This window comes from Python bivittatus, unplaced genomic scaffold (genome assembly GCF_059951505.1).
Source record: "Python bivittatus isolate LINGU-HERP-01145 unplaced genomic scaffold, Pbiv_v1 ctg000840_np1212, whole genome shotgun sequence".
Taxonomy (NCBI): domain Eukaryota; kingdom Metazoa; phylum Chordata; class Lepidosauria; order Squamata; family Pythonidae; genus Python; species Python bivittatus.
The window spans coordinates 45,937,656-45,965,116 of record NW_028277113.1 but is presented as its reverse complement, the minus strand read 5'-3'; the positions used below and the strand labels follow the sequence as shown (position 1 = coordinate 45,965,116).

Here is a 27,461-nt window from a genome sequence, read left to right as displayed (position 1 = left end):
GGTAGCTCTTTTGGAGGATTTCTATTGACTGCATGTCTTTTTGTTTTTATTTGGTATTTTTTGTTCTGTTATATAGTACCTGCTAGGGCAGGTTGCCAAAACTGTGAAAAACATCCTGCCTTTTCTTCATATTCCTTTATTTTTTTTCCAGCACTATGGGGCAGATGGGTTTGAGAGAGTTTCCAAAGATCTGCTGAGCTAAATATGGAGTTGAACCTGGATTTCTTCAGTCCTTGTCCAACATTTTAGCGACTACACCATACTGGTTCTCTTTCCTATTTTAACTTTGTTTTCTAAAGTAAGTATACACTTTATTATAAAATGTAGCAGTGAAGTACAGGTAGTCCTCACTTACCAACCACAATTGAGACCAGCAATTAAATCACTAAGCGACATGGTTGTAAAGTGAAAAATCACGTGACTGCACCCAACTTACAACATAGGTTCTGGCTGCAGTCATTAAGTTAATCACTGCGGTCATTAAGTGCCATGTCATGAGACTGCAACTTGCAACTTCCTGCCAGCTTCCCCACTGAAGCCAGCTGTGAAGGTTGCAAATGGCAATCATGTGACCACAGGATGTTGTAACCATTGTAAATGCATGCCGGTTGCCAAGTGTCCGAATTGCGATTACATAAATCTCCTTTTCCAGCACCGTCATAACTATGAACAGTCGCTGAATGAGCAGTTGGTAAGCAAGGACTACCTGTAAATTAATGTGTCAGTTTTGCACCACTGTTTAAGAAACACATGAATTATCCCCAATGTCAAATCTGATCCAACCACATTTCCAAATTTCAATTTCCTACTATTCTGAATCTGAAATCACATAAAAATTGTCATATATTGTAACACTAAAATAGGCTTTGAAAAAGACCCCCAACAGAAAATCCCAGCTCCAACCACATAAATGTGACTCCACTTCTACTGTATCATCCCCTTGCTCACTGCAAACCTCCCCCCAAAACTGTTAACTGCAGATCTGACTTGAATGACTGTCTGAAATTTTTTGTTTGGTAACTTAATTGTCTTAAATCAGTCTAACCTGATTCCTAACAAGAACAAGAACCTGAATCAAGCCTTTAAGTCTCAATCTATGCCCAATTTATTTGTTACATGAAGCAAAAAATATATATATTCCATCAGGCCTCTGTCTCCATCAGCTGTCGCCAGGATTAATAATTTCATTAGGCTGAGAGAAAAAAAAAATAGAAAAGAACTTGACTAGCTCAACTGAAAAACTAACAGTTTTTAATTTATCTTGATCTTTTTCTATTCCAGCTCTTTATTTCAAGCTTGTAAATAAAAATATTCTGTGCATACTTTAAAAATTATACGGAAGAATAGCACAGCACTGTTCTAATATTAATTACAGGAGCTTGACTGTTGTTTAAGACTCAAGTGTGTGTACGTAGTTCCTTGAAAGAATTGACTAATGAATTAATGCAAATATTAATGAAATAGCTGGTTTAATGAACAGCAGAAGTGTGCTGGATTTACATGAGGTCCAAAGGATTTCTTCCAAATCAAAGTTTGTACTTATATAAATATCTGCCTATTTGCTTTTTCTCTCCTTTCTTCCAATCTTAGTGTCTTCTGTTATAATTTATATTAGTGACAAGGGAGCCTTTGGTTTATGAGCCTTTATAAACTATTCTGAGAGCTTTTTCAAACTGAACAGTAAGGAAAAATGCTTTGTATAAACAAAATATTATTCATTTTTAGTAATCTAAGAATGAAAAATAAGCATCAAGATGAGCATTGCTTCTCAATGACCAATGAAGGCAGGATTACATAATTGCAGCAATTATTTAAGTTGTCAAATTTGGTTTAATTCATCATTTATGAATAACTATAGCTGCTGAACATAAGCCACATGGTTATATTTGGACATCATGTCTACTCAAAGACAAACTACAGTATACTTCATTATATATGAACCAGGGATATATCAGGCTTCTACCAGCTACAATGTCTTAAATATGTTGGACCTCTCTTATAATTCCTGCTCTGGTCTACTTGGGGAAAGTTGGCTAATTTCATAAATCACTATGAAAAATTAAGTTTCACAGGAAAATACAAGAATCTAGAACACGGAGCTGCCAAGAACATTTAGGCCTCCCCTTCACATTATATATGAAATTCTTTAGTATGCAGGTACTCATTGACTTTAGCTAATTTTAATTACTTTTGTATGTACTTGATAACACAGTGTGAGACTTACATACACCTCTTTGTGATACTAACAAAATGAATAATGTCTTGTTTCTGGACCGATACACCTTTAAATACAGCCACTTCAATAGGCAACCACTGCTACCTAGGAAAAACAAACATATGGAACCCAAAAGATTTAATTACCACATTTCTCTAGCTATACAAACAGATCAGATGACAAATTACTCCAAGAGGAAATGATAGCAAATTGAGACTAATCTCATCTTGGGCACAATAAACTAACAGTACAAGTAGGTATAACAGTAAGAAACAATTCAAGCTGTGAAATGCTAAAACAGAGACTGCATATTCTTCATGCTGCAGCTAAGATGCTGAAGCCAAAAGAAAGTGGATTGCCTAAAATCATTTAATGGCAAAAACTACATAAAAAAAAAAAGGTTGCCCATTCACAGTTCAATTTTCAAGCAACTCTATTCTAAACCTTTGTATTTGTCCATTAATTAACCAACCTCCAAGGAAACAATGAAGACACTTTTGCTGGAACACTTTCAACTAAAAGTCTATTCAGCAAGGTAAGTGCTTAGCATCACTATATTTAATGGGAGACTAGATATCAACTTTTTCAGGTGTGGCAGTTTTGAGGCCGAGAATGGGAAACCACCAGGGCGTTGTCGGCTCCATCACCAATGTTTTTTTTTGGTTAACTTCACTGAAGCATTAGCCTTGCCAACAGAACACTTTCTGGCCTATAAAAAACACCAATCACCCCACCTGCTCTCAATACGCCTCAGTGTCTACCAAGTTGGTAATGGCGTTGTCCCTCCCAAAGAAATTACATTATTTAGGGTGGATACACCCAGCGGCTTGGCGGAAGCCACGGCACAGACGCTGTGGCCCGCGTAGGCCTCACCAGGCCAGCGTCAGGCTGCGGGCGGTCCCTAAGTCGAGCACCTCCCCCTCTTGAGCAGTCACTACCACGTCGGCGCAGCCAACACTGCGGAAATGGAGCAGCTGAGGCGGGCGTTGCGCAGGCGGCTTTGGCACTCAGGACAGGCTTCCCAATTTCCGCAGTGGGGCCTTCCCCTTTGCTTCCTCACCTGTGTCCCCGATTATGATATACTTGAAGAGATACGCGTAGGCCATGTCCTTCCAATCCCCGCCGCCTTTTTCCCCTCCTGGCTTCTCTGTAGAATGTCGCTCCTCTGTGGTGTGGTGTGGCGTGGCGTGGCGTGGCGTGACGCGACACCCCCTCCGCCCCTCGGTGTCAGTGCTCGCGCTACGGAAGATTCGAAGCCGTTAGCGACGCCGCTCGCCTTCCAACCGCCCTTTCCCTCCTGAAGCGATCGCCAGAAATCTCTCACGTCGGCCCCTCGGATGTACACCGGCGCGCGCGCCCTTCCTTTCCTTTCCCCTTCTTTTTGCCACGTCTTCAAAGGGGCTCGTAAACGTCCTGAGGCGCGAGATGGAAGCGACCGAGGGGGAGGGGGGCAGGAACAATAACAGGCGCGAGGCTCCTAAACGGTTCAGCAACGTCACGAAGCACTCTTCGCCGACCCGGAAGTGTTCAAGCCTCCGGTGCCTCTCCTTCGCGTATGAGCAGGGGGAGGAGCCTTGGAAGTGACAGCTAGGCAGAGGCTTAATACCTTGGGGCGGAGACGGGAAGTGTTTTGGTGGTCTTATTAGGTGGATCAAAAGAAAAGGGCTTGTATCTGGGTCACGTGAAAAGGAAGGACACAAATGGCTATAAGAAATGATTGGGACTCCCTGAGAGCCTATAGGAAGCGATGGGAGCTGAAAAAGGCTCTTGACGTGACTGCACTCAGTTGAAATCTGCACAAGCTGAAAGTGAGCTGTAACTAAACTCTGGAATGCATTATAAAAATAAGTGGGATGGACCAATAAAAATAATTGACTTGGGATAGATTGTACGGTATTGCTTTGTGTACTATATCATGTAAAATGATAAACAGTTTCAATTAAAGGGCAGGGATGGGGCTGAAATAAAAGCCTTCATATTAGAAAGAAAGGCCAGGAACTACAAGGGAGACTGGAGTGGGAACAGGGATTTACTCCTCTAGAAAAAGAATGACAGGTACAAGACTGGACTGACAGCTCTTTTAAGTAGGACAGGTTAAGGGCAGGAATGAGGGATCTTGGGAATAAAAGGTCAGGCCAAGGACTAGAAAGATGGCTTCCAAGAGCAGAAAAGATCAGGCATTGGAATGACAGTCCCCAGAAGTAGGAGGAACTGGCATTATCATCCCTGGGACTGGAATGACAGTCAAGATCATAGAAGAACAGACCAAGTACTAGAAAAACCTGCTTCTTAAGGCCAGATGGGCTTGGCATGCAATTGGAGGGATAACTCTTGAAAATGGGCAGGTATGGAACTTCCTATTCACAGGAATTTTCATTCCAATTTAGCCTTTCTGGGACTGTCATTCCAGTCCTTTGACTATCCTATTTTCACAAGTCATCGCTGTCGTCCCTGATCTGTCTTTCCCATTCCAGGCCTCTCCATTATTCTACTCCCTATTTTGGCCTTGCCTTTTAAGACCCAGGACTGTTGTTCCAATGTATCATTGTATTTCAGTTCCCTAAGGTGGTCATTCCAGAACTTGACCTGTTGTGTTATGACATTTTAGATCCTTGATCTAGTGGGTTAGGCATACACATCTCTTTGGTAACAGATTTGAATGTCTCTGAGTTTTATATATACAGTACATATACTTAGAATAAAAAAAAGTTCGCCAATATATCTTTTTACTCAGAAGCATTGTATGTTAATATAAGTCAGTTAAATAGCTGTAATTCAGTTCATACATATAACAAAACTTTATGAAAAGCAATAATTCTTAATGCCTGAGACAAAGATTAGCAGTTATTATCCACTCTTATATGTTAAGGAATATATAAATTGGGGATGATTTGGTTTTCTTTATCTGTGCAGAAATAACAGAGGCTGTTTACTGTAATACCAACACAAGAGTTTATAGTTTCTTTTACAATTACTAGTAATTTGTCCATTTTGTCAGTTTCATAAAGCAGAAGACTATACTGTATATTTGGCTTTATAATTTTAAAATACTGGGCACTGCTTCACCTACATATGATATTATAGCAGCTTTTATGAGGATACATACAAGAAATACATACAGATTATGCTATAAGACTAAGAGTTCATGCAAATGTTAACACTGTTATAGATATTTTTTTCAAGATTCTGAGTTAGCATGGTGCTGGAAACCTCTTTTTGCAGTACAGGTAGTCCTCGAGTTACAACTGCAATTGGGACTGGGATTGCCTTTGCTAAGCAATGTGGTCATATGACATCACATGACCGCATCACTTAGCAATGGCAATCCAGACAGTCCTGGTTGTCTTGGTAACCCAAGATACGTCGGGCCATTAAGCAGGAACCAGAGGGAGTCCCAGGTAAGGAGCATGGGGTGCGCCTGGGGGTTGGGGGAGGCCCTGAGAGGTCCAGCACAGGCCACAAGTGAGTTAGAGGGGATCCTTGGTGTGTGAGCTGCGAAAGGCCGTGGAATGAGGGTGTGGGGTGCATGTGATTGCAGGGAGGCTGGGGAAAGAGATTGCAGGGTGTGTGCAAGTGAAGGGGGAAGGAGGGCATGGTGTGTGTGAGAGAAGAAAGGCGGGGGGGGGGGAGACTTGCCCCAACGACTTACAACCTTCCTTACCAACTTCCCATTGACTTTGCTTGGGGGAAGCTGGCAGGGAAGGGTGTAAATGGGGATTACATTGACTGCGGGACTCTACAACTGTTCATAAGTGCAAGCTAGTTGCCAGGCACCCAAATTTTGTTTACGTGACTGCAGGAGCGCTGCAACAGCTAGAACTTTGAGGACCTGTTGTAAGTCCATTCAACACTGTCATAACTTCAAACAGTTGCTGAACGAATGGTCATAACTCGAGGACTACCTGTAACTTCCCTAAGAACTGGGTACTTGTCACATCTGCTTTGTCATTTACTCTTTCAAACTGCCCTTTGGAACAGTCTTCCCCTGGACATATGGTTGGCCCCAATTCTACAAGCCTTTAAGGTGCTTAATGTTGGAAAATATGGGGTTTCAACCAAGCTTGTCTCACACAAGCACAAAGGGAGGGGTGGCTTTGCTGCGGCCCAGCTTTGCTGCTTTGTGTGGGAGGGGCTTGGAGCCCGCCTTTTCTCTTCTTTCCTTAATTTTCCCTCTCTTCTCCTCATGGCTCTCCACGAGGTAGGAATGAATCCTCTTTCCTCCTCATGGTTTTTGTATTAACATTACAGAACCTAGTTCTTCCCCAAGGCTCTAAGGTCAGGTTGCGCTGAGTCCCCAGTGGGTGAATTTGTAGAAGTTCTTGGTTCTGTTCACCATTTTATGCTAAGCATGTTTTAGTAAACTAAGTTATTTTATATTAATTATGGTTTTCTTTTTGTCTTTTTGTACAACACCCAGAATCACATAATTTGAGTTGCACAGCCATACAAATTAATTAATTAAACTAAATGGACAGATTTATTACACCATAACACTGTGCTCCCAAGTCCCAATCCTTGAAGGTGGTCCAGAAGGATACTATAGAAAGGCCACTGAGAGATCTAGGAGAAGGATAATGGTCACACCATCTCAATCTAACCCTCGTAGCAGAGGAAGCATGAAAGTGGCCAGTGTGATATCTGTCCCATGCCCATAACTGAACCCAAACTGCCAAGGGTGTAGATAATTCATATCTTCCAGACCCCTCTGCTACTGCAATGCACCAATCACCTGCCACCAAAAGGGAAGGTTAGAGATAGAATTCTAGTTGTCCAATTTTGTTGGGTCCAGCCAGCCACACTTCAGACCAGTGATTATTTATTTATTAGATTTTTACCCTATGTTGGGCCAGCTCAAGGCAGTTTAAATACCTAATTCTCCAAATAAATAATCTGGCACTATAGTGTCAATCACTTTATACTGTCTATCCATGTGGTTTTCTTGGTAAAATATAGGAGTAGTTTACCATTGACTTCTCCCACATGGTATGAATTGATGCCTTTGCCATTGCTACTAAAGTGATCATCTGCTTCTATCATCTTCCTATATCACTGCTGCTCATATAAGGTGCCTGTTCATTTTATCTGGGCAGCTGAGATGATCTTTACACCTGGCACTTAACATGCTATTAAGAAAACACTAAGGATCTTTTGGAGTACTAATGGTGTTTATGATGCAGCTCGATTAAAGCCTTTAGAATGTTGAGTGACTGATGTTGTCATGCAGGTAAAGAAAATCTGAAGCTGCAAAGACATAATTACAGTGGAACTTGGAATGTAAGAAACATGAGCGAGGGAAAGCTCAACGCAGTGAAAATGAAATGAGCCCACTACGCATTGACATCTTAGGCATCACTGAATTGAAGTGGACTGGAATTGAACACTTTCAGTTAGAAGATCATACTATTTACTACCCAGGATATGAAAAACAAAGAAGGAACCACATTGCTTTCATAGTCTCAAAGCACATAGCAAAGACAGTACTTGTGTACAATGCAGTCAGTGATGAATAATATCAATTAGACTTTGCAGACAACCACCAAATGTGGAAAAATGATCCACCTTGATTGTTACATTTCCAACAAATTTAGAAAACGAACTGTACACTTTAGCAATCAATACTGGAGTAATATACAGTACCAATGCTAAAATATCTTTTACTAGTTTTCTCTAAGTATAATGTTCAGTGTAAGCTTTTTCCCCTTCCATTCAAATTTCCATTGCTGCATATCAGTTAATGTGCCTATATTCTGCACCCATTTAATCATACAGTATAATCTTTAATTTGTTCTGTTTCAGAGTCAAATTTCACTAGTAAGGGCAGCAAATGCTCTAATTTGGTGTTACAAGGTTTTCAAATTCAGTCAAGTCTCTTAAGTGTTCCCCCTTGTATCAGAAGTTCTTTTGAAATCATACCGCTTATTTACATATATTGAAACCAGTTGGGTGGTTCTGGCATTTCCAAAGAAGTATCTGTACTTCAGTATTTTGCCTAGATCTGTAATAGTAGCAGTAATCTCTTTACTCCATAGCTACAGTCACCTTCCCCTTGAATGCTTGAGTCTAAGAAAAGAAAATCTGCCACTACTTTAATTTCTTCTCTATTTACCTTGGTTTGGCATTGCCTGTTGACATATTTGGGGTTATTTTAATGTTGAGCAACAGACTGGCTTTTACACTCTCACCTTCAAGAAGAGATGCTGTAACTCTTCCTCATTTTCACCCATCAAGTGGTATCCTCAGCATACTTAAGGCTGTTGATGCTTGTCCCAACTTAATTCCAATTTCTATTATTTCTAGTCCAGCATTTCACATAATATTTTCTGCATATAAGGTAAATAAAGTCACAGTATGTAACCTTGGTATGCTACTCTCTCTGTTTTTAACCATTTAGTTGTTTTGTTTTCCTTTCTGATTATTGTTTCCTGATCATGATACAAATTCTTCAATGACCAAATGAGCTAGCCAGGTGCACCCTTATTTTTAAGGGCTATTCACATGTTGTTGTGGTCTATGCAATATAGTAAATAATGCAAAAATAGATGTCCTTTTCGAATTCCCTTACCTGTTCCATTATCCATCAGATATTAGCAGTGGGACCTCAGGTGCCTCTGCCTGTTCTAAACTCAGCTTATACATCCAGCTGTTCTTGTTCCATGTAAGACTGAAGTTGGATTACAAAATTTTAAGTGTTATCATGTGAGGTAAGTGCATTTGTTTAGTAGTTTGAGCTTTATTTTGGCTCTGTCCTTTTTGGTAGTGTAATGTAAATTGAACTTTTCCAGTCACTGGCCTCTGTTTTGTTTTCCATACCTGCTTTGAAATCATGAGTACCACTTTAAGTACTGTACATCATCATCATCATCATCATCATCATCAATCATCTTGCAACATTTTAAAAAGTTCACTTGATATTTCAGCAATTCCTGCAGATTTGTTGCTAGTAATATTTTCTAGGTCCCATTTATTTATTTATTTATTTATTTATTTATTTATTATTAAACTTTAATAATTTACTATTATTAACTATTTACTATTAAACTATTAAACTTGTATGCTGCCCATCTCCCCCAACGGGTGACTCTGGGCAGCTCACAACAAAAAAGAAAAAACACACCAATCCCTCCAACAGTGGCTAAAATCCATGAGTAATTAAAATACAAACATACATTAAAAATGTCCTACCCCCCCCCCCGTATATTTTAGCACTAACACCTTCAAGATGCTGGGGGGGGGAGCCAAAACCCATCACCCCACCAGCCGTTTAAAGTTCAGTTTGTTTGCAGTGAGAGTATCCATGCACGTGAGCTCTGCAAATATAGTTGATTGGTGCTGTGGCACAGAGTGCTGCACTAGACAAGCTCTTGGCCTAATCCAGTAAGGCTCCATAAGGACATCGTAGATGTTGGTGGGACTGTGTAAATAAATTCTATGCTATTACCTGCTACACAATTTTTCCAAATTTGAGTTGCAAATCCCATAGGATCATGAGACAGTGGCTGGAGGGTGGTCAGAGAGTGCCTTTCGCAGACTTCTTTCTGAGCTGGTTTACCAGTTTAACACAAAAGTATGCTGAATTGAAAGCAACCTGATAGTTCAAAAGGCCTGAATGGAGCCTGAGCGTTTGTTTTGTTTTGTTTTTAACATGCTGTGTTTCCCTTTCAAAGATGTTGTCATCATGCCTGGAGGGGCAGGAGGCTTCTGTAGAGAGCTCTTGATCATTTGACCTAATGCTCCCTCTTCAGAGGGAATTAGCATGGAGGTCCAAGAAGGAGGGGTGAGGGCTGTGATTCTTATATGGCTGCGCTGAGAGAGAGAACACCAAAAGCAACTCACAACCTTCCAGTGTTTTGCAAGTTGCAGCATTATAAGAGCAGTTTAAGAAAATATGTTTTAAGGCAAAAGGGCACCTTTTCCCCCCTCTGTGACTATATTAAATGACAGTGGCTGTCTTCAAAGAGGACTGCAGATTTCAGAATGTCTGCAAAAGCAAGCAAGCTCATTCTTCCCACTAAAAATATGTTTTTAAAATTAATTGGGAGGTTTTACTTCTTTTCAATGATTTTTGTAAAGTCGTATTTTACTTTATAAAGTTGTAAGGCTGTATCATTGTTTTATTTGATATATAGATTAAAATTTAAGTTAAATTTAACAATTTAGTAAGTAATATCATTCCTTTGCCCAACCCTAACATCAATGAAACCTTTAGTTTTATTGGTGGTGGAAGAGTTGCACAATTTTATTTTATCATTTTATGAAATCCCAGTACTGTATTACAAAGTCTGAGAATTCCTGGCCGATGAAGAAATGCAATCCATACTTACTGGCAGATGTATCCATCTAACTTCTAAGCATTGTATATCAATGTAAGATCTCCAGAATATTTCAGCCCATGGCACAGTAATTGTATCATGTATCCATAAATGTGCTGTTTAAATTGTGTGTCTGTCATATTTGGCTCCCTTGTAGATTTTTTTTAAGAGATGATGTTTTGAATAGGGATTATGTTCTTTGTAACGGAACATATATAGCTTGGGGGTAGTTTTTGATATTGGTGGTCACACATTGATGAACTCATTTAGGCATCTCTAGCTGAGATAAACAGTGTATTTTTATAACAGAGGTTAATTCTGAATGCCATTTGCAATTTCCTTTTTAGTATAATACTATGTATAGGGCAAGTATGTGACATTTAGCAGTAAGAACTGAATGGGCCTTAGTTACAAACACCTAAATCTTACTGAATTATAGAAAAGAACTTTGAGAAGTTCAGTGACATCTGCAAGTTTTTGCACTGTCATTAAAAAGAGCAAAATGTGTTTGTATGGTATTTCTGAAGCCAATACAGCTAGGAACAGAAAAGGCCTTTTGACAAATACTGTGCCACGATTGTAAATCTGTTTCAAAAAGAGGGTTCTTTATTTTTCATCTGGATAAATGGGATGTTTGGTCATACGTAGAGGGAACTTCTGCAGTAACTGCACAGTAATTATTAATACGTGATCAAATTATATCAGAAATAAACTATGGATTGTTCTTCAACAGGATAAGCTTCTACATATATTGAATTAAATGCCAAAGCTATTGGGTCATTCCCCAGAATCAAAAGAGTTCAGTGCTCTTAGTATAACACAGAGGAGTTAGATGTAATGATATTTTGGAACTGTGACTATTTAATACAAACAAAATCATGGCAAAATATGCATACTGCCCTCTGCACTTTAACCTCATCTACTTAAGTCTTAACGTGGGGCTTGCTTGAAAAAAAAACTCCTTTTAATTTAGAAATCTTTATCTCAGGTTCTGTTTCTGTGAAAGCTAAACCAAAAAGTCCAGTTAGCAAGTGTGCATATATATTAATATTTTACTGTTTGTCATATATAACCAGGTTTTTAATCACAGCAGACATCCCAACCTGAGTGATATCCATTTGGGGTTCATGGAACTAAGAATTTGATACCAAAGGTCATTGTAAATTAAAAAGTCCACTTTCCACAAATCCAAAACTGCAGCCTATCTGATTCAGGCAACACAAGAGGACTGATCCTTTGGAAAGGGTTATGTTAATACATTTATGAATCAAGTTTATTATGTGTTTCTCCAGCACAGATTAAAATTCTAGATTGGTGCAGGCTGAGATTTATTTGTCTGTAGCAAGGGCAGGAAAACTATGGCTCTCCAAATGTTCCTAATCACAGAATCATGGAACTGTAGAATTGGAAGAGACCACAAAGATCACTTAGTCCAACTTTCTGGAGTGTGCAAGAAAACCAGTTACCATCCATGAGAGGTGGCTGTCCAGCCTCTCTTAAAAACACCCACAGATGGAGAACCCACAATCTCCCTAAGTAAGCTATTCCACTGTTGTACAGATCTTATCATCAGGAAGTTTTTCCTCGCATTTAAATAAAATGTAGACAGCTGCAAATTATACCCATTATTTCTGACTCTAGTTTCTGTGGCCACCTTCCTTGTAGCTTCCCTTATTGGATATGAATACAGCTATAATATCTCCCCTCAGTTTTCTTTTCTTCAGACTGATCATCCCAAATTCTCATAGGTTAGGCCCTCTAGTCCTTCTATTATCTTCACTGCCCTTCTTGGAACCCTCTTTAAAATGTCAATAACCTTCTGGAAATGTGGTGCCCAGAATTGTACACAGTACTTCAATGTGATCTCATTAGTGCCACATAGAGAGAAAAATGAATGACTTCATGTGTCTTTGATACAATGTTTCTTCTAATCCAGCCCAGAACAGCATTAGCCCTGCTAGCAGCTGTCTGAAATTGATGACGCATGTTCAGCTTGTTGTCAATTGCCACATCCAAGGCCTTCTCAGATGTAGTGTCTCCAAGTCATGAATCTCTTACCCTATATGCATGCCCTATAGTTTGTGGCTAGCCAGCCAGTTGTGGACCCACCTTACTGTAATGCTATCCAAACCACGTTTTAACAGCTTGTTAATGAGAATGTCACATGGAGCTTTGTTAATATCAAAGTAGATAATCATCAGCTTTTGCTTTCTTCACTGGAATAGTTACCCTGTCACAGAAGGAGACAATATTTGTCTCACATGATCTACATTTGACAACTATATGTTGACTTTTAGCAATCACAGGTTATTTTCAAGATATTACCTGCTCTGACATATTCCCTGATATCTGTATTAGGCTGATTGATCTATAATTGCTGGGATTTTTTTAAAAAAATTTTTTTATGAGGGAGTACACATTTGCTGTTCTCTAGTTCTCTGACATTTCCCCAGTTCTCCGGGACTCCTCAGAGATAATTGAGAAAGGTCCCAACATCTCTTCAGTCAGTTAGTTAGGTATTCAAAGTTATATTTTGTCAGGGTCTGGGGACTATATAGGTATTGTGTATGAGTGGACAACAAATATTCGAAATGATGTCATTATAATTCAATTATATATTATCTTTAGCAAAACTAAATGTTGAATTGAATCCTGATGGAAGTTTATTTCTTTCCACTATAATTTGGATTATATAATCAAGCATGAATTCCTCTTTTCCTGTAGCAATTTGCAAAAAATTGCTTTTTGCAAGATAATATGAGAGAAAACTAATACAATGTTTGCTCTTGCTATAGCAGTGCAAAAGAACTTTTTCTTAATAACAAAATATAAATGACAGATAAATGTCTCACGTACTGTAAGAAGCAAAAGTTATTTCAAATTCAGATGATTTCAAGGTGGGGTTCTGAGTTATTGGCTTTTTGATAATTCAACATGATTTCTTACGTGGTAAGTTATTTCCTTTCTTTTCTTTTGAGGGGGTTTTGCATAGGAAGAAAGTTCCATAATGAAGGATTAGTGATTATTAATGTGATTTGTTACATTACAACTGTAAGGTATAGGCAGAAAAGAGCTGTAAAATTAGTCAACTAAAATATAGTTTATCCAGTACTATGAATAATAGAGGGCAGTCAAACTGTAAGGGTCTTTTGATAGAAATTGCACAGTAAAGTGAAGGACACCAATATTCTGGTGGCCTTAACAAATACAGTCTTTAAGTGAATCTCAGCAATACATTGGTGAGAATGTTGACTGTATGTATGTTTATCATATGACTAGACACTTACAGTACTAATTGGACATTTCAGATCACCTATCTGAAAGGTCTGTCTGCCTATCTATCTACCTACCCACCTACTTATCCCATGTCTTTTCTATCAGAGCTCAAGGAGGCTTACATACAGTTCTCCTCTAATTTTATCCTAACAGTAACTCTGTGACAGGGTTGAGAATGATTGGTCCAAAGTCAACCAATGTGTTTGGTTAAGTAGGGGACTTGAACTTTAAACACTATACCAGAGGTTCCCAAACGTTCTTGGTTCATGGCACGCTTAATGTCTCAGTAAGTTTTTCATGGTACCCCTAGGCTCCTAGTTTGGACAATGTCCAACAGATGCTGAGTATCACTATGTTATCCCACAGGATCCCTGTGAGTGTTTGGGAACCATGACACTATGCTACAGTATATCCCACTATTTTAAGCAATACATATATGAGCAGGCACTGATGCACCTAAGGCTCTGCATTGCAGATGGTTCTCAGATATGACCACCAGCCAGAGGAAGGCTAAGGAAGCCAGAAAGCTTTACATTTCAAATGTAAAGATAGCGAACCAGTGGCCCCCAAATTATTGCTAAAATACAAGTTCAAGCAGTATCAATCAGCATGCTGAATGATAACAAAGGCTAAGACCTGTAATTTAGCAACATCTGGACAACCAGTCATCACTTTGGGAAATGCCTGGGCATGAAGTTGCCTTTTAAAATAAATCACTTCCCTTTTTTATTTCCTCCTCCTCCTCCTCCTCCTCCCCTTTCTTCTTTTTTTTCCTAAATAACTTCTTGGACTTGTTTACTTTTGATGGCTCCCCTTTTCTTTCTCATATGACTGGAATTGTTCTCTCTTTCTCATAGAACTGAAAAGAAACCCCTCAAATATAGTGTTCTTCCAGATGAAGCTTTTATCATATAGTTGCATTGTCTTATACACAGAATTATGTAGGGATCCAAATAATAAAGATCCTATTTTATTTATAATACTCCCCTGCTTCCCAGTTAGTTCTTTTGATTTAAGATAGATTAGCTGTACAATGTATGTTAGTAAGAGTCTTCCATCCGGAAATACCTTTCTATTTTTATTTCTATAAATTAAAAAAAAAGGAAGAAAGAAATCTTTGCAAGCCAGCAGGCAGAGCCTGTCTTTTTAAAAATCATAACATCTCCTTAGTCTTTACTTGCTGACATCCATTTCTTACAGGGTCCCCTTTGTCTCCCTTGATAATCTGGAGATTATGAATATTTTTCATTTTCATGAACAATGGACTGCTTACAGTCCAGTACTCTGTAGGCAAGTACAGTTAAAATTTCAGTCTAGTCTCAGCACTACCTATTCACACTGAAGTCCTAAACTGATGTTTTCAGGGCTCGCAAAGGTTTTGATTCTGTGATTTTCTGAGTACATTTACTGCAGGGAACAATACCTGCAAAAGTGGTTTTTAAAGATCATTAGCTGTATATACACAAAAAAAACAAAAACAAAAAGATATCCAATTTGATGGTTGTGGCAATAAAAATTTGAATATGGAATTCAGTATATTGAATATTGAATAAGCCTTCATATTTCTGAGATGTGTAAACTGATCTAGTATTGTCATTGCCTCTAATCGATTTTGGAAAGTTTAAATTAAAATATTTTTAAGTGGTTAATTTTCAAGGCTAGATATAATATACCTGTTGCTTAAAATTTTTTAAGAAATCTCACTTAAATTTTGAAAGTTGATTTTTAAAAAATGATGTAAATTTAGAAGGGTTACTTTTTATCGGAATCATTTCAATAATCTAATTCTCCTGTAAACCTTTAAAACCTATAAATACACTAAATTGGATCTTAGCACTGTATCTATAGCATTTAAAGTTCTACTTGGAGTTATGTTTCCTAATATTACTGTTATGTGGAGTTGGTTTATGTGGTTAGTGAATTATAGTGTGTCGATAAGTGACAGCTAAGCTTTTAAACAATAAAATGGGAATCAGTTTATTTTTAGAGTTAGAAATCAGCCCACTAGGTGGAGAACTTGCATCAAGTAATATCCAGCACATGTAATATAATGATATTAAGTAGATTACATAACAAATTAATTTTCTTAGAATATAATTCTTTTTATCTATTACATGTTCTATCACGGAGTTCTAGTGAGTTCCTGGTACTTAATAAACTTAACTCCTGAACAGTATATTGTTCATTAAAAAATTAACTTCCGTTACTTAACTGAAAAGAGTAAACAGCATGGATATAAAAACATCCAGCTAGTATAAAACATTTTAAATGTCATTGATTTAAATGAAAAAACTTAAACATGTACTTAACATTCATATTATAATCAGTGGGCTTAAAAATGCTTTGCTTTGACTGGTTCATATCAGTTGTTAGTAGGCGAACAATGAACAGAATTTTAATTATGGAGCGCTCTTCCAGTTGGACTAGCCTGCTCCATATCAATATTCAGATTTAGTACCAAATATTTTTTAAGCTTTTAGTATTAGCATATAACTATGTTATCTTCCATATAGCAGTTTTCATGTGCTGAAATCTTTGGACTCTGTCAGTTTGTATATACTTGTTTCCATTTTATCCTGTTGGCTGTTTCAGGTCCTGAATCATCTAAAAATCATTATGAGGGCACCTAGTTTGGCCCATGTCCTCAGGCCAATTAGTAATAGAAGAGGATACTATAGGCTTTCTCTGAAGTGGAGTAGGCTTTGATGTCTGACTCAAGTTCTTCCCACAGTGATATGAGCATGCAACCCAGGGAATATCAGAATTATGCCCTAAAGACCTAAATGTATTTATTAAAAAGAATAAATACATAAAAACAATTACAAATAAAAAACTATTTTGACATGCAGTGCAACTCCTTCTCCTTTTCTCCAAAAGACTTTGGAGTCTTTTGAGCAAGTTGCCTCATTAAAGTGCTTTGTTCCAGTCATGAGAATCATCATCACCAGGTGTCAGCTTGCCTTCCTATAAAAGAATTAAGGCTTCCTTCCTTCCCATGCTTTCAGCATTAGAATACAGACAGTGGAGGCTACTGTCTTCATTACTTAAAGTTCTTAATTTTTTTTGAGTGGTTTAATAGGGTCCAATTCAATTATTCTCTCTTCTCTGAAATTTTAACTTCTGAATTTCTGTCTTCAGCTTCCACAGGTTTCAATTTAAAGCCCTCCTGACTGAGATCAAAATGCTCTAGCCCAACACATCCTTCCCAGTCTTTGTGAGATGCAGTCTCAGGAGGTAACATCAGAAGAGTAAAAAAGGGCTTAATTAGATAATTTGCTCTTTTTGCCAACACAAAGAAACAGTAACAATGAAGAAGGCTGTTAAGGAATGTAGTAGACTAGCCCTAGAGTTTAAATATTACATTTGACACAGTAATTGAAACAGAGCCTTCCAAACTGTGTCATGAGTATGGACTTTGGTCTGAGATGAAATGCTGAGGGTAGGCAATGGTTTCAGAAGACTAGGTGAATAAACAGATGGGCTATCTCAGCAGTGGAGGGAAGGTCATGGCAAGGGATGAAATTAGCCATTTTAAAGAAAAGTTCAACTATTATCAGAATGCATCCATGCCTATGACATGTGCTACACTAGCACTGAAGTGCAAAGAGATTGTTTTCCAAAACCCCTGTAGGGAGTGGATGCAGCAGTCTGGCTGCTGGGTGGTCTGAAGATTGGTGCAACAGCACACGTGGCAAGAAGAAACATATGTCTGCTTTAACACAAGGCCACCAGAAATCACAGAGCAGGAAGTGAGTTGTTTTCAATTACTCCAAAATGTCATCTGCCCTGTTCTTCTAAGTCACAATTTGATTAGTTACTTTCCCACTCAGCTGCCAGAGTTTCACAGGCTGAGGATGGTTGTGAAAGGAGAGAAATGTTTTCTGGGTTCAAAACAGAGGTGGGAGAGGGATCATATGGAATGCAGTACTTTGGTTTGCATGATAAAGTCTGCCTATTTTGAAAACTTGGAGATATAAGAAATGGAAAAATAACAATTAAAAATAATAAAACAATATGCCCACCTGATCTGGTATTAAATGACTCCAATAAGTCTGCAAATGCTCTAGATTCCTGTGATTAGTTCAGATTTTGATAGGGCATATGGCCCTTTGAGGAAATGATGCCAATGTTGAAAGGCTTCTTTGATGCCTAAAAGCTCAAAGTAAAAAATATCATAATTGTGTTTGGCCAGCAGATGTTATCTGGGAAATAATGCACAATGGAACAAACTCTGCTGTGAATACAAACTTTCCTTAATGTAAAATCAATCTGGAGAACAAGGGGACAGTAGGATCTGAATGGTTGATGATGGTTTGAGAAAGCCCACTTGAATAAGAAGAAATACTTGTTGGGCATAGGAATCTCACGCAATAGAATCCATTTTTGGGTAAGATAAATGAGAGGGAAATTCCTATTACAGTATCTAAGAATCTATATTTACCCCAGACTAACATTAAAGATTCCTTACTGAAATCCGTATGGCAAAGTTTGTCACCAACAGATACCACAATAACTGAAGTCCCCCAACACTACATATTTTTTTAGAAAGATCTGCATTTTGCTTTTGATCTTGTTTGCTTCCTTGCTGTTGTCAACTACATCTTGTCTTACCAGATTGCTTACAGAGCTCAGGAGCCTGTAATCATAAACCCTTTTTAAACAAAAAGTGATGGGAGAAGAAAAGAGGTAGATGACTTTTTTTGCAAGTAGTTATCAGTATATTCATTTAGGCTAGGCAATTCTGTTTCTGACACATAGTAGTGGTGTTTTGTAACAATCTGAGTTCCAGAAATAAAATTTATGTTACAGCGACAAAACTGATGTATGGGGGGGGGAGGGGAAGGGGACATACAATCTGCACTTTCCCCTTCCCAAGCACATCAGCACAATCAGCATACTTGCCAGTTAAGGTGGAGAAGTTTTTGCTGTGCCGTGATGAGCATGATAAACAGCAAGGGGCTTGCAACCCGGCAGGCAGTAAGTTTTATATGTTTGGGAGTCAAACGTAACGCTTTCTTAGTCCAAACGTGGAAGCTAATCCATTTCCAAACGATCAGAAAATAAAGTTTCAGTGATTCTTGATGGTTGCAGAGCATGAATACAAGAAGGTCCATGTGATCTGTGATGGGCACTGAGCACAGGAGCCTGCCGTTAACTATTTCTGTTTTCATGGGGGGACGGGGTGTTGACACGCTGACTGGGCAAGGCATACTTGCATGCAGCTGAAGATTCTGTGAAGTTTCCATTGGTGCTGGAATCCACTAAGCTCTGCAGTTGTATTGCAGGGCCAGGCTTGGCCTGAATTGTCAAGGGATGACTAAATGTCAGGGCATTGTGCAACATTTCTGAACTCCTGTTCCTTTCACTTCTTCCTTTTCTTCCCATACCCATTTTTTCCAAGAGCCACTCTTGACACTACAAACATATGATCTACCCTGTCCTGTGCCTGACTGCCTGACCTTTTTTTTTTTTTTGGTATTCTTTTCCTTTCCCCCCCTTCGCAGAATTTCCCACCTTCCAGAGAGGACAGATTGCTTAAACAAGCTGTCTCTTCCTAAACTGCTTTTCTTCGCAGCCCAGAGCAGTGCTTCCCTAAAAGGTGCTAACCCAGGTTAACAAGCTTAGCTCTGTGACCCTAAATAGTTAAGCCTGGCAGGCTTGCCCCACCATCCGAAACTGGCAAGACCCTAATCAGTTTCACCCTAAAGGCTTTCTTTTGCCTCCTAAGCAGCCAAAGCGCACTGAGCTAACTGCCAATGCTAAGGCATTCCTTTCAATGTGTATTCCCCATTGTGTGCCTGCTTACTCTCTTGTAATCTCTTCCTCTCCAATGAGTGTAAATACAAACATTAATTTCCCCTTGCTAGTTATCCCAGAACTGTGGTAAAGATTCCAAAGGGTGGGGGAGTGGGGAAAAAGGGCTATAAGATTTACCCCTGTTTCCCAGCTTCATTGTGAGTTGTGTTCTGGAAACCTTCCCCACCATTTGGGCTCACCCAGCTGTTTGGGGTCCTATCCTTCTAATGCTGTAAATATGTTCAGGGGCAATTTCTTAATAAACCTTTTCCAAGATTTATTATCGTCTTGGCATCTCTCTTAGCATTCTCATTCTTTGGTATCCATCCTGCAAATTCTAAAGTAAGCATGGATGCACAGATTAAAGGCAACATACCTACATTCAGAACCTTTCATCACCCTTGTATCCTTCACGAATTCGTTCATTTTTTTTCATGATTTTAGATTTGTATTCATTCTGTTGCACATGTTCATATGAATAGACATGCTTAAACCTTATATTCCTTTTTCTAAGCAGATACTCACCAATCACATTCTCATTAATTTTTGGATCTCCAAATTGCCTAATCACTTTTTCTGTACTCTCTTGTCTCACTCCTGGCAATCCATTCATGTCATTCAACATAATAATTTCTTCCCCGGATCATAGTCATTTAGAATTCATGCACAATTTTCCCCGCAACTAATTTATGGTTATTCCATTATCACTGTTCACTGAGGCATAACTGAAGAATGAATTTCCAGACTTACAAGATTCAAGAAACTGTTATACAAACAACCACTTGCAAACTTCACTATCTACAATGAAGAGATAGCAAATTCATGCAAAAAAAAAAAAATGTTAAAAAAGAATCAGAAAATCTCTGCTGTAACATATAAGATAATATAATAATTCTGAACTGAAAATAATTCAGTTGCTGGAATACGTTTCAGCCCTTTTGTTCATAATTAAATTTTTGAGCAGTGATTCAAAGACACAATACCAGGTAAGCTAGGTTTACTGCAAAACAAGGAAAGCAGCGAAGAAGAAATCCAGTAATTATTAAGTGTAAAATGCAAGCCATATTTATAGTGGAAACAGCATGCAACTGTACACCCTTTCATCCATGTAATGTAGTGAACGAAATGCTTCTGAGCAGGATGAGCAGTTAACACCTGTTTCATGTTATGATGATGGACAAGTCAGGTCTCAACCTGTTTGCATCTCACCAGATTTGGTCCTCACGTAACTCTATCACTTACCTATATATGTTCCTCAATTCTACTCCACAAGATCAGGGCATCTTCATTTAGATCTATTATATCCTTCCCACTTCTCTTAATTTCACAGATTCACAATGTTTCTATTTTTCTTTCATGAGGTTTGTTAATTCTTGTTCTTTACCACTTGCTTCTCTTACACTCCAAATCTCAGTCTTCTATATGCTCCAGTCATTATCAGATGGACCTATAGATATTGACCTCAGCCACATCATGGCTTTAGTCAATCAAGGCTTTCATATAATGTTTTCTAAGTAAGCTAGAGAAGGTGTAGACTCATTTGTACCTGTGCCAATGAAGGATGGCCTGCTAATTTTTAGCTCCATACCAATCAGTTTTGACACTTTTTGGCCAGTAAATCATGAGTGTAACCGACACCTAGTTTTACCCTAAGCATGCTTATGCTATTCTAAACAAGTTGGATCACTAATCTAGAGACTACCTTGGAAGCCAACCTACTCTTGCCCACTTTCCACCAACTAGGATATATAGCCTGTATGCAATTTACTGGAAATCAGTATGACATAATTTTTCAGAACATTCAGAGCTTTATACAGATGGCAATACTTCTAATTTTCTTCAGCAAATCTAATAGTCATTTCAACTGTATTGTAATATTATTTAAGAATTAACCTACTGTATGCTAACATATTGTCTTCATAATATTCCAAATAAAAGAACTAGTTGACCTATGTATTGTGTTTTTATTTCACTGCATTCATCTTTCCATAAAATGATTATCTTGTAATCTTTTCCCTGATTCTAAAAATATTAATTAATTTAATATATAAGCCATATCTCAAATTCAGAAGAGTTATTTCAGGGAATGAAGACTGTTTTTCTACTTTCTATCAATAGCTAACTATGCTGTGCTGCCATTAATAAATGCATAATCATATTGTAATCTGATGAAATATATCTTCTGTATAGCCAAACAATAATGCTACTGGGTCCAATGGTAATGACTATGCTACATATTTTCAATATCTCTTAAAATGAAGCTCCAGTATTTTAGAGCATAATAAAAAAATGTGACACATAGGTTACCTTGCATAATTACATGTTCAAGGATATAATTATATTTCTGATAGTATGTAATGGAATTAACAACTGCTTTGGGAAAGCCAGGGTTGATCTGATGCTGGCATGAAAGTCAGCCATTAGCTTAATGGGTCTATATGACCTATGCCTAGACCAGTCCTTTCCCAGCCTTTTGCTTTACTGAACCACTAACTCATCATCATGAAAAGGTTTTGTTGACCACCATTTAAGTAAAAGCCAACCATATAAGTTTGCTTGTTTTTTTGCATAGATTATAATTACTGGGAATCACATATAGATTATATATCTTGATCATAAAGAAGCAACTAGAAGTGAAATATTTCCATAGATGAGGTATTGTTCCAATCTGGTAGACTTCAAATTTAGGACTCAAATCAAAAGTGGTAATATACAAAGCTGATCATAATATAGATCACCAAATGATAATGTTGAGTTTTGGATTGCTTTTGATTGTCATTTCTTCCTTACGCTTTCAACTAACTCTGTTCAGAGGTTTTTTTTTAACTCATCAAAGACATGTGTAGATGAAAATAATACTTTTTTTTCTTGGACTCATATTTTGCACAAAAATGCTCTTCTACTGTGCAATAGGGTTGCAGTTGTGTGTGTGTGTGTGTGTGTATTCAAAAACAAGTCCATTGATGAGGAGTACAGTGTGATAATTATATTACATTATGTATTTTGTATATCTATTCAAAGGAAATCCTCTTTATATTCATATATGAACTGTTTTTATGGGATGAAGAATAACACTGCATGTAAACTATTCCTCCAAGTGGTTTCTTGACTGTGAGAAAATAGTCTTATCCCAACCCTTTCAAAGATCTATCTTAGCTAAAAATATGGCTCAAATAAGGATCCAAGCATCATGCAGCTTTGGGTTTATTGTGGAATGGTCATTCCTGACAAATGGAGATAGGAAGTCACTATCCTTGGACTATCCTTTCATCTTTATCTTGAAGTATCAGACATTTTTACTTGCTCTTTATCCTTTAGAGGCCATTGTAGCCCTATGCATGTTTCCTTCAATCTGACCACTGCACATTCCTCAACGTGTTCCAGGTTATAGCGACATCATTTGTAGGGAGACATTATTCCTTCTATTCATGACCTGTGCTTGTTTGCCTACAGCACTTTCTATGTCCCAGCCAAGTTCCCTTCACTGGCCCATTACAGTCTTGTTAGGTGAAGGATGAGTGATTCTTTTGTAACATTGCTAAAAAAAAATTAATCTGAATGTCAGCTGTGTGCAAGGTGTTTGTATGCAAACAATTCTAAGCACATATATTTAAATAAACATTATAAAGTAAGTTGGCATGACTTTTTACTGAACAATATTCCTAAATAGGGATTGCTCCTGAGAGTTTACATGTGAGAGAAGATATCTATCTATCTATCTATCTATCTATCTATCTGTCTGTCTGTCTGTCTGTCTGTCTGTCTGTCTGTCTGTCTCAAATGTATGTATACACACACACACACAAAGATGTATATGCATGCATGTACACACACACACACTATACATACATATACACATGCGCAAATCAAACACCCTCTCCATAAATGAAATCTCAGTAAAGAGCTTAATCCTGCATACCAGACAGATAGGCAAGTTAGTATCCTTTAGATACTTTAGACTCTAATTCCATTAGCTCCTGTTAGCTATTAACCAAAATAATCCATTAATTTTTATTTAAATAAGAACCTCATAGCCACAAATGCATCTTGGAGAATCATAATTAGCTATTAATTCAGCTCCCCTCCCTCCCTCCCTCCCCCAAAAACCTAGAAAAAACTTCACAGCCTAGTTGGGAGCAAACTAACCTTACCAAATGGGCAGAGGAACTTATTAAATGATAGGTGGAAGAAAGACTGGCACTTCTACCATGCTCCCTCCTTCAGCATTTTAAAATAATTCCTTTCCTGCACCAACTTAATCACATACTTTCCATTTCTTTCCTTTCTAAATATACTATAGCTATCATGAATGTTATTCCAATGCTTGCATGTCTTTCTTGATTCTCCAGTTTCTCTCATATATGGACAGTTTTTCAAAGATAACAACAATTAAAGCCAAGTGGCAGGATGAGTTTCACTAATTCTTTTGAGAGTCCCATCTGGTTTTTGAACTGATCAAGATTAGGTGAATGATCTTCCAATGTCTGATGGTGACAGTTTTATTCTGTTAAATCTTGTTTTATTTATTTCCTTGAGTTTACCTCCCTCTACATTTTTTGCCTCTTTCCATCCTATAAAGATATTATTGTTTTATAGGCATTCTGACACTTTATATCCTTCGTTTATTTCCTTTCCAGCATTGATTTAGTGTTATGGGGATCCTACTTACCCCCGTTTGTCTTTTCTTTTCCTGTTTTCTTTTTTTTTTTTAAAAAACAGTCCTGTATCACTACATGTATCTTGCCAAAATACAAGATACATACAAAAAGTTTGTTGTAGTGGTAACTTTGGTTTTTTTCCTCCTTCTTTATATATATATGCCTTAGGTTGAGTTTCAAATTGTGCCAGATAGGACCTAATCACTATTTGCATCTATATTAGTGAAAAGTGATAAGTGTAATTCCTCTCCCACATTCTTTATATTTGGTGGAACATATCAGTCTTTGGAATCTGGATATGTCTGCATATCTACAGTCAGTGAGGACAGCATAAGGAGTACTCTTTCTTCCTTTAAAAATCAGCTTTGGCAGGAAGTGATTGACCAGGTTCCAATATTAGGTGAAAGCACTGTTCCTACTTGCAACAGATTGGAGTTGAGGTTGCTACTATGTTAATGGTCAACCAAATTAGCATAATTGCACTAGATTGTGTTAGCCCACTTTAATTTTACGACCTTTCCTGGTTTGGTGCAGATTTGAAATAGTTGATACACTGAAATGACTGAGGAAAAGTCCTAAATAAAAGTATTCTCTCCCAAGAATTACTGACTGGGACTCAGTTTCCTATGTGATTCCTTTTTTAATAAATAAATAAAAGCACTTTACCAAACTTGTGTTATAACGGAATGGGCAGGAGCAGGAGCTTAACTGGATGGGATCATGCTAGAGAGGGAGAGTACCAAAGCCAGAGGATTAAACCAATTGCTTTGCCTCTTAGGAGTAGCATCTGCAAAATCCAGACAACAGTGACTTAGAATACAAGCAATAGAAAAAGGATAGGGAATGGGGACCGGCTATTTCACTTCATACTGATATCACTTTATGAAAACTCAGGGATGGACAGAATAACACTTCTATGAAGTACAGGTAGTCCTTGTTTAGTGACCACAATTGGGACTGGCAACTCGGTCATTAAGCAAAGTGGTCGCTAAGTGAAAATCACATGACCGTGACTGTGCTTACGATTTTACTTCAGCTTTCCTTTGCTTTACAGCATCAGAAGGATATGACCCCAACCAGCCTGGTGAGTCCAAACAAAGTGGAAGGTTTCCAGAAGCTGACTCATGAGGAAGCCAGGTAAAGGGGCGAATCATATAGCCCCTTTCTCCCACTCCTCCACTCTTGGGAATACTCAGCCTGGTGCTGGGATAATTAGCAAGAAGATAATTGATGTTTGTATTTACATTCATTGGAGAGGAAGGGATTGCAGGAGAGTAAGCAGGCACACAATGGGGAATACATATTGAAAGGAACCCACTAGCTCCTGCTGTTTGCTTAGGGTGCTTGCAGCAAGCCACTTAGGAGGCAAACTAAAGCCTTTAGTGTGAAACTGATTAGGATCTTGTCAGTGTCAGGCAGCAGTGCCAGCAGGCTGGAGGGTTCTAATCAACTAATTAAGGTCACAAAGCTGAGCTTGTTAACTTGCAGTCAGCACTTTTTAGGGTTGCACTGTGGAGAGAAGCAGTTCAGGAAGAGATAACTTGTTTAGGCAATCTCTCTGCTCTGAGAGGGGAAGAAAAGAAAAAAAAAAACAGGTCAGGAACAGGATGTGTACCAACTAACTGCAGTGGCAAACGCATGACTGAGAGAGATGCTGCGAAGGTCGTAAATGCAGGCATTGGTCACAAAGTTACTTTTTCATCAGCGTCAAAACTGTGAATGGTCACTGTCTGAAGCAGTTACTAAATGAGGATTACCTGTAACTGGGAAAAGTCCTAAGTCATGATGTGATTCTTAGGTTTTGGCACAATGGGTGAACTGAGCCACTGAGACAGGAAAAAGGGAACAACAGCTATTCTTTTTTTCTGTCTGAAATTTCTCCAATTAGTTCTCCTCCCTCCTTGATGTTCAAACCAAGCATTTTGTAGACAATTACAAATGTGAAATACTCTCAGCTTGGGCTAAGGAAAAAAAAAAAACCAGGAATGGAATTTGGAGTGAGAAAAATGGTAGGCATTGGAGAATTAGGAAATAATTAAGCATTGCCTTGAGGTCCCTCCAGTCCCAGTTAATTTGTAAAATTATTATTTTTTTAATGGTAAAATGGGAAGGACAGGGACTTTCCATATGCACATTCTTTAGTTAACTTTTGTGTAGGAGTGGAATGGTCGGGGAAGACATACTTTAAAATCTTCTTCAAATTCAGTTCCAGGACTGTGTGTGAGGGCAATAGTATCTTTCTCATCTTGAAAAGACATCAGCTATATTCAGTAAACCATGTTTAATGTTATCCAATTAGTTCACTGTTCTGAGTTTATATGACACACTGAATCATATACTTGCCACATGTGCTGGATTAGCCTAACATGGTTAAAATATGATTGGCTGGGCGGTAGTTTACTGTATCATATGAATACAACCTTTATGATCTTTGTAATGAAGTAGGCAACAAACTGCATAGATAAGTCTTTTTGCAGGGCTCAGATGATTGATTGATTATGTGCCATAACGTTGGTGTTGACTTTTAGTGCCCACATAGATAGATTTTCTCCATGATGATCTGTCCCTAACTTGGTCTTTCAAGTCTTCCAATGGTGCACCCGCGGCCATTGTAAATGAGTCCATTCACCTTATTGTTGGCCGCCCTCATCTTCATTTTCTTCCGCTTTTCCCAGCACTGGAGCCTTTTCCTGATCTTCACATAATGTGTCCAAAGGAGGATAATTTGAGACTGGCCATTTGTGCCTTAAATAAAAACTCTGGGTTGATTTGTTTGATGATCCATTTGTTTTCTTGGCTGTCCATGGTATTCTCAGGAATCTTCTCTAGCACCATCTAATGTGCGTTAGATTATCCTAAGCATTACTTTGCTAGCATGTGAAGGACTCAGATGAAGGTATGACAAAAAGATGACAATTTTCCCATATGAAGGCAGAGATTCTGGGAAACCGACAGAAGCCGACCGTGCAGTATCAGTTCTATTTGTGATGGGCAGATTCGCTGGCTGGATCTCCATGACACACTGAGCTGCAAATATCTCAGACTGTAAAGACTGAATGTGCTTGAATTTGCTAAGCCTCAATGTATTTTTTTGTGGTGAGAGTTATGCTTGGAATGGCTTATTAAGAATGAATAAGCCACTTTGAAAATAAGTTATGATCATTATTTGCACCAGATAACTATTACTTTGTGTTTTGCATTATTTCA

General features: G+C 38.2%; 1 protein-coding gene across 1 annotated transcript in view; it reads right to left on the bottom strand.

Moving 5' to 3' along the window:
* RAB2A (RAB2A, member RAS oncogene family) overlaps window positions 1-3,759 on the bottom strand; it is a 42,379-nt gene extending 38,620 nt beyond the window's left edge. Inside the window, exon 1 of the mRNA XM_007425827.4 lies at window positions 3,276-3,759. Within this exon, the coding sequence (XP_007425889.1) occupies window positions 3,276-3,321 (46 nt within the window). The 5' untranslated portion in view covers window positions 3,322-3,759. The remainder of the gene's footprint in view (window positions 1-3,275) is intronic.
* Window positions 3,760-27,461: the final 23,702 nt, after the last annotated feature.